At 36.7% G+C, this 8,630-nt stretch overlaps 1 protein-coding gene across 1 annotated transcript; it reads left to right on the plus strand.

Moving 5' to 3' along the window:
- Window positions 1-4: 4 nt before the first annotated feature.
- LOC104080116 (trophoblast glycoprotein-like) lies at window positions 5-529 on the plus strand (the record flags this gene model as incomplete). Its single annotated transcript, XM_009582394.1, has 1 exon — window positions 5-529. A coding segment is annotated over one exon (525 nt), but the record flags the coding sequence as incomplete, so codon positions are not given.
- Between the last annotated feature and the right edge of the window lie 8,101 nt (window positions 530-8,630).

An 8,630-nucleotide genomic window follows, 5' to 3' on the forward strand; every position in this document is an offset into this window, starting at 1 on the left:
CCTGCGAAACGTCTCCTTCCAGGGGCTGGGCCAGCTGCAGAGCCTCAACCTCAGCGACAACTCCCTGGGCGTGCTGAGGAACGGCACCCTGGCCCAGCTCCGCGGCCTGCCCGCCCTCCGGCGCATTGGCCTGGGCCGCAACGCCTGGGTCTGCGACTGCACCATCGAGGACCTGGTGGCCTGGCTCAAGGAGACCGACAAGGTGGAGGGCAAAGAAGCCCTGACCTGCGCCTACCCTGACAAGATGCTGGGCAAAGCCCTGCTGAAGATCAATGGCTCGGACCTGAACTGCTCCGTGCCCGTAGACCTGCCTTCCCAGCTACAGACTTCGTACGTCTTCCTAGGGATAGTCTTGGCTCTCATCGGGGCCATTTTCCTCCTGGTTTTGTACTTGAACCGAAAAGGAATCAAAAAATGGATGCACAACATCAGAGATGCCTGTAGGGATCACATGGAGGGCTACCACTACAGATACGAGATCAATGCAGACCCCAGGTTAACAAACCTCAGCTCCAACTCAGATGTCTGACGAGGCACTGCGGACGCGGGGCAGCGCACAGTAGCTATGCATGAAAAGTAGACTTACGCTTTACCCTCGTGCTTGCTTCCCTCTCCCCGGAGAAATCTGACGTGCTTGTAACATGAGGGGGATATGCCTCCCTGTGACGTCAAGTTCAATTTTGTTTTGAGGCGCTGGGCAGCTGCGCATGGCGTTGGGCTGTATGTAGGAAACAAGCTGCTACTTCTTTTCCTCCTTACCTGTCTGTACTTGTAGGAAATTTTTTTCAAGATCTCAAAAGAAGAAAAGGATTCTCTCTGATGCTCCAAAGCCTCCAGAGTTTATAACAAAATTTACTGATGCAGACACCATTCAACAAAAGCTGCCTCAACTTTTTGGGAAAAAAATGTTATGTTCCTCTGTGCCAGTTTTGATCTTGTGTATCCGAATTGTGATGACAACGATTCGTCATAGACTACCTTGAGATTTAAAAAAACAAAGAAACTCCTTTTAACAACTCCTCTGTTACAAAGAAGGAAATAGAATAGTGAGCATGCACAAATACTTTATAGTTTTACATGTTAGGAAACTTACGATCTCAGTAAGTCTCTTACTGTTTTGTAGTTATTTTTGATTGCAGTTTACATGAAAAGAGAGGGTTTTTTATACAAACTGCATCTGAACTCCATCTGAACTGTTAATTCAATAAACAGTCTTACAAGAACTGTTGTGTTGAAGTTTGCTGTTCAATGAGAAATGTATGGACATCTAAGAATGTGGATAGCTTTATAGTTTCTGAAGTAATAGCCCTACAGTAGTAATCTGAATAAAATTTTATACAGATGTGTAGCTTAGAGACATAAACATTCAACAATTTTGTGAAATATTGAGGAGAATTACACTGATCAACGACGAGAGCATTTTCACTCAGCACAAAACCCCCAGTCTGCTCTCTCAAAACAACTGTGAAATGTTGAGACAGATGCTAGGGTCCACCTTGCTGGGAAGGTACAAGCTGGTAGAATTTACGTAAGGTCTTCTCTACCAAATTTAAAAAAAAAAATCACTCAAATTAAGTTGTGGAGTTTGTAGGCTAAAGAAAATCTTACCTGAGTGGAATTGTTTATAATAAAAAAACATACTTTTGTGTTCTGAACTAAATTAAATGCAGCTCAGTCGTGTAGTGGGCGAGCTTCAGGCTTGTAAATCAATGCAGTACTTATTAAATTAAGTGCTTACTGTTTCATTTTAAGCTCTCGATACTCGTGAAGTTCTGTGGTGATCTACATTGAGTAACTTGATGGAACTTTACATTTGTCTTAAAGCTTATAACAGGTGCATTTCAGTATTTTATGTTACTCATGCTTATTACTTGCTTGGGAATGCATTTTCTTGTGAATAGATAAAGCATGCAAATTAAAACTTCAAAAATGCGTCATTTAATATACAACTCTGATGACATATGAAAAGGTTAGCAAGAACCTTCCAATGGCCACCAATAATTAATGCACTTTTTCTAATCCACTTACAGAATCTTAATGAAAAAAATACACCAACTGTAAAAGTGTGATGTGAATTGGTATCTATCAGTATATCTGTGGAGCTTTTTCCATGGTCACTGTTTCTTGAAGCTCTTGAGCATGTCTAAAATTTTATGAATTGCTGGCTAATTCCCTTTGCTTTCAAAAGTGACAGTTCTATCATAGATATACACCTTTGGTGAGAGCTTATAAATGTAAAATACTCCTTAAGGTAGCAGAAGAAATATAATCTATTTTGGGCATCAGTATTATTCAAATGCATTTTTCTTTCCTTGCAACTTCAGACAAAACAAGTAGCACAAGTTGGTTCAGACTAATTTTCTATTGCTTTAAATTGGCTTTATTTAATAGTAGTGATTTTTTTAAAATGTAGTTTTGTACATTTGCCCTCAAAAGTAAAAAAAGAATTAAGTACAATTAATGTTTGATAAATCAGTGTATTTTACAATTAATGTAAGTTAAGTCATAGCCTATTTCTCCTGCTGTAATTTAAATGTGTGAGCAATATCTGGTTAACAGCATATGAATTTAAGTTTGTGGATTCTTAAAAAGCAGACTGCTGGCCTGAATGTTAGCTGCCCATATTTTAAGAGTAGCATAAAAACCCCAGTGTGAATAACTATTACTGTGCAACTATGCAAACCGTTCATACTTGGTATACATACGATAGTTTATGTAAGAAGCTAGAATTTACAATAGCTATGCAGCGTGCTGTGTTGTATTGGTCGTTTCGGAGTTTATCAACTTACACTTATTTGTACAGTGCCAAGAGGACTAGAGCGTCATCCTTGCTTAAGATGCTCCTGTAATATAATAGATAAAATATGTACAAACCAAGCCATTTCTTGGGCAATTTCTTGGTTTTTGTTAACAGATACTTTAAAGTAACTACAGTGAAAGCAATTATCCGTGATGTGTTAATGTAACAGCCATGCATTTATAGAGCTGTGTAAGGTTAGGCAACAACTTTAATTGCAGTCTCTCACCAATGGACTAGTATTTGTATAGTGAGCAAGTGTAACTGTTGTATTACACCTATTATTCTGAAGATTATTATTATTATTTTTGTATCATAGAAAGTCATTGTAATAGAATTTTATTAGAGACCTGGTGACGGCTACTTTAAAATAATTTTTGCCATTTGCTTACATGTGTATTTATTAGGATGTAACAGTTAGCATGTGTCAGTATTGTGTTGGATAATGTTCTCCTACAGTGTTTGACCAACAGTGAATGCTCTGGTGTTTTGTACAATGCATTATTTGATCTTAAATCCCCTTCCATAAACAGTGCTTGAAATTTGTTTTCCTATCCTTTTACAAAATAGTTAACAGTGGTACTCAGAAGACATTTAAAAAGTAGCTCCCAAAGTGCTTCAGAACTTCATTAAAAACTATACATTTAAAATAACATTAGTTTAAGGGTTCTTCTGAAGCACATTTTATAATCTTACTCTGCTTTGACACCTGAAATTCCAATTGATTACCATTTCCGGAGCAGCTTAATTAGCAAGGCTGTTTTATTCATTCATTCTTCAATAAAACACGTGCAGTACTAAATGCCTCTAAAATGTGTTTTGTATATGTAAACCCCCAAAGTTCTGCATGACATGGTTGTCACTGATGTTTCATAGAAAACATCTAGACTTTTTCATAGAAAACATCTAGACTAAAGTCTAGAAAACATCTAGACTAAAACATCTGGGCAAATCTGCAGGGAAGGCTGCGTAGCTAAGAAGCAGAAGGTTCAACTGCTTTCTTAAAACTAGTTTTAGTTGTAATAAGCTTAAAATTTTCTTAGAAGAATAGCACAAGTAATTGACATAGTTTTAGTATGTTTTCCTAAAGTACTTTGGATAAGTGCTGTTGCCAGGTAAGAAACAGGTAAGAAACAGAAAATTCCCCAAATCTTTCTTTATCCAAGGTAGCTTTACATTAGATAGTCCAACATTTTTTTACTTTCAGCAAGCCATAATATTACCAGTAATTTTGACATCCAAAAAGTGATTTGAAGTTTTGCACAACTGCTTTAAGTCTTTTCATTCAGGGTAATTTACCTTTTAAGCACTGGTGACAATCCCCAGTGACATGCCAGCTAGCGAAGCAGTCTGTTCAGACCTGTATTTGGTTGTTGGCTGAGATGTCACTGAAGACAGGCATGGCAAAATATTCAAAATACGACTGCGTTAGGATCCCAACTCTCATTATTCTACCAGCATTTTCCCCTGTGGTATACTCTGCTCTTTATGCATCTGCATAATTTCTTCTTCACCTCATTTTCTCAAGAAATCCATTAAAAGGAGTGTCGTGAATCTGCACAGGTAGAGAAATCAGTCTGACTGCATCTATATTTTGAGGTTTAGCATCTTTGTTTCCCTTTAAGCCTTAATGTGAAAAAGAGCCTTTGTCGAAGTGGACAGAATGAAAATTTGATACACACTTTTTTTTCTCTTTAGCAGCTGAATGTTCAAGAAGAACCATTCATTCTCAGCATATGATGAAGGAAAATAGCATTTGGTAAGAAAAACATTTTGGTTTCAAGCTTCCAAATGACATTTATATTCTATGAGAGAAGGTTGAAAGGAGAAGCTTATAAAGGAAACGGAGGTATCCCTTTGTAATGGGTCAGCGCTGGAAATCACAATGCTAGCAATAGGAACAATTGCTGATTGATTCTGTCTGTTACGTTCTGGTCATATTTTATGGATACAGCTCTAATTTCTTCCTGTTGCTATAAATAGAAACATTTTGCTAACCAGTGGAGTCACGTCCTATAATATTTGTAATGCAGGTGTTTCCACTGTGGGATTTTTGTGGGATATAATAGAAAATTTAATTCGGCGCCTGCTGATTTAATAATAATTAGATCAGGCCCATAACTTAATGCTCTTTTTTTGCAAATGTGCCGCTCACTAGTTGCAAAGACCTTGGCTTGAAATCAAACAATGAAAGCCCAAGAAGAGCAAAAGTCCATTTGGGGAGTGTAACATTTATTAGATATTTCACACATGCTTAGAAGAGAGACATAAACTGTGTGGGAGCGGAGGATCCTTTGCTGATACAGAAGTGTACTCTGCTAGCTTCCTGAGTCAATACAGCAGTAGCAGAAAAGTGGTGCTTTATACCAATATAAGAAACCTAACAGCACTCCTCTCCCACCTTGAAAAAAAAACCCCCGCCAAGCTTTTAGAAGTAAGAATACAGGATTGCAGTATAAGTATGTCCTTAAAAAGGGGTTTTGCTTTCCCAGCGGTGTTAGAATTTACATGTTGCCACATCCTCGGAAAACCTTACTATGCCAGAAGTCATCTGTCACGTAGGCAAAGCTTGAAATCAGGCCTTGCATTCCCAATGTTAGCCTAAATAGAAAAAGGGAACTATTAAGAAAATTAAAATGGTACTTTAGACAGTGTATTCATGTTGCAGTTAATTATTTAACACTTGCAATTATTTATGTTTTTCAAAGTATTCACTAGATAGCTTTTCCTTTCTGATGGTAGACTAACAGAATAACAGATTGGTGTTTTCTAGCAATTATGCATGAAAGCATCTGAATAAATTAGCAATGTTGTTTGAGTACATACAGTGATGAAAATGTTAGAAATCTCGTGTTCTAGAATGTTTCACTATTCTAGAAATTTTAGATGTGCAAGAAACTGCTGTAACTTTTTCAGATTGAAGTTTTATTTCTTAATTAAAAATTATTCTTGAAGAAAAACACGATAAAATATTTACCAGATTACTTATGAATGTTATATGTTCACCCTGTTGATTTCATTACTGTAAATCCTTACAGATGTTGAGGTCTTCGCTAAAGGTGTAGTTGTATTCTTTATAGCTCAGATTGATGATTGTGCTGTGAATTTGCATGACAGAATAGTGAAAAAGCAACTTCCATGTAGATAGCCCGATTAATTTCTTTAGAAAGAAGTTTGGTCAGTGAATATCAGAGATTGTGTTTTAATCATTCTTGTTATTTTTGACATAATTTGATAGCTTTTTGATTTTTAATATATGTGGTATTGATTTTCAAGTTAGGTGCTGATTCTAAATTTAACAGTAATGTATTTTCAGGTTTTTAATTACTAGATCAAACTGTGTGTTTTAAAGTCTTCAAATACATATATACATAGTGAAATTGATGGTTGGACTCGATTATCTTAGAGGTCTTTTCCAACCTTAAAGATTCTATGATTTTATTCTATGATTCTATGAAATAGAGCGGCACTGTTATTACTGATGGTGTGGATTTTCTTACTGTGAAGGAACTATTAAAGAAAAGTACTGCTGAAACAGAGAATGAAGGGTGAACTCCAGAGAAAAAAACATTCTGATGGCAAACTCTTTTATTCTTATAACTTTTTTAATGCAAATACTTGAATTGGAAATTCAAAGGGAAGGATGACATTTCATCTTCTTATAGATAGCTAGTGCAGATGTCTGAAATTTTAATAGGACAGAGTGATTTTTGGGGGCTGTCCCAGGACTATAGCTGATAGGATAACTTGATTAGTCTTGTGTCTAAGTTGTTTGTTATTACTGTTTTTTTCACATTCTTAGGACACCTAACACAGAAGGATGTTTGGCTTTACACGTGACAGATTGATCTGTTCTAGATTTTATCTTAGGACTGATCTGTCTTACTATCTGTCCACATTCCACTTCACATATTCCATTTGTTCTAGTGGAAATTTTATCTATGGCATAGCCCAGGGTAGCTTTACATGAAATCATGGGTATTTATGCAATGAAGAACTCATTTGTCAAATTGACATTATCAAATGTCAAATAGACATTTCAACAGAATGCTGTGTGTACTTCATGCTAGCAATGTAAAAGCATCAAGTAACAGTAGTGAAATTTTAAAATAAGAAAAAATACCATTTATTGCAAGAACACTCTAAGCAGTCATGAACTGACACGACTTTGGGGCATTTGAGCAATTTAAGTTCGTTTTGAATAAGGAAAAAGAAGTAGTTACTACATTGACAGTTTTCTTCATTCGTTCTCCTTAACAGCTTATGAAAAAATGGTAGCTGAATCCTGCAGATACATTTAAATTTGAATCCATTTAAGTCAGTGGCTTTACCCCAGTGCTTTTATGTTTCCCTATTTTCAGGAGTGGGTGCTTTTGTTAGCCTGGAGGGGACTAAGAAAGAGCTCTTAAACATCAGAAAACAAGAATTTTTATTTTATATATACATATATGCATTTTACACACAGACACACGCACACATATATATAATGTAAAACTAGGACATTGAAGAGGCGTAGAGTCAGAGGCACACCAGTCTCTCCAGTACATTCGGTTGGCTAGCTTAGAAGCCTGTTCTTTCGCACACATTGGAAAGGGGACCTCAGTGCATAAATGGAGGAGGTATGCCTCTGAGAAGCACTTAAGACATGCTTCATGTTGCTGGACACCTAGCGTGGCCATTAGCAGCAAGTTAACACAAATTGGTGCTGAGTGGCCAAGATTTTCCAAAGTGGCCACAATTTGGCGTTCTGCTTTTAAAGTACCCTAAAGGGGCTTCATTTTCAAAAGTTGTTGAACACCTTTTGGAAAATTACACTGTTTTTTCTTTTAAGGTGAATTGAACTAAATGTGGAAAAAACAATTTTCAGTGTGGAAAGGCATGTGTCCGGTATATACTTGAGAGAGAATATAAATACTTGTAAGAGCTTTTTGCTCTCTCTGTTGTTTCTCAGATTCATTGAAATCTGTAACAGCATCCATGCAGAATATCCTTCCTCTTCTCCAGCTCACTTATTTAATCATCCATAATCCAGATGCCTTTTTTCCATCACGTTTGTATTGTGACCAAGCTAGATTACTTCACGTTGGTAAGCAAAGATAGAATTCCTGTGAAACAAGTCATGCATAAAATGTTTCTCACTAGGCAGATTAATTAATAAGGTTACATCTGTTGTTAGACTTTCATTCAGGTTTTCCCTTTTCCTGCTTGTCCCTTTCTGTTTAGTTTTCCAGCACACCAGAAACACCAGTTCTGTGGTAGCCCAGAGGAACACTCTGATTCCGATTTCCAGTAATAAAAAAGGAGATCTTACTTTGAGATGATAGTCTACAAAAAAACTTGCAGAAACAATGCACGAACTTTTCTGACAGGATAGTAAAATGTCACTGAGAATACCTCTGATAACATAGTCTTCATTTGTCAGAAAAGCTACATATGCAGAAAGAACTGGAATCCTGAATTTGTGATGCTGATACATATGCTGTTAAACGAGACCAGAAGATTTCTATTACAATAGCTTATGGTACCTCCGCTCCGCTTTCTCCTCCCTGCAGCCCTGCACACATCCCAATATGCTTGAAGAGGACTCAGATGAGTTTAGGACATGCATTCAGCAGATTGTGGTGATTTGTTTAGATTATTAATCATATGTGAAAGCCCTTATTTTCAGACACATAAAGAAATGCGTTTACTAGTACTTGTAATTTTTAACACAGAAACAAACTAGCTGGCTTCAGTCTGGTTTCATAACTTATCTGTAAATACAAAAAAATGCTCTGAATTTGAATTTGCAAGGAACAGATGTCTTTCAGCAAGCTTGAGTGTAAATTCAGCA

This window comes from Fulmarus glacialis, unplaced genomic scaffold (genome assembly GCF_000690835.1).
Source record: "Fulmarus glacialis isolate BGI_N327 unplaced genomic scaffold, ASM69083v1 scaffold12507, whole genome shotgun sequence".
In the NCBI taxonomy this organism is placed as follows: Eukaryota; Metazoa; Chordata; class Aves; order Procellariiformes; family Procellariidae; genus Fulmarus; species Fulmarus glacialis.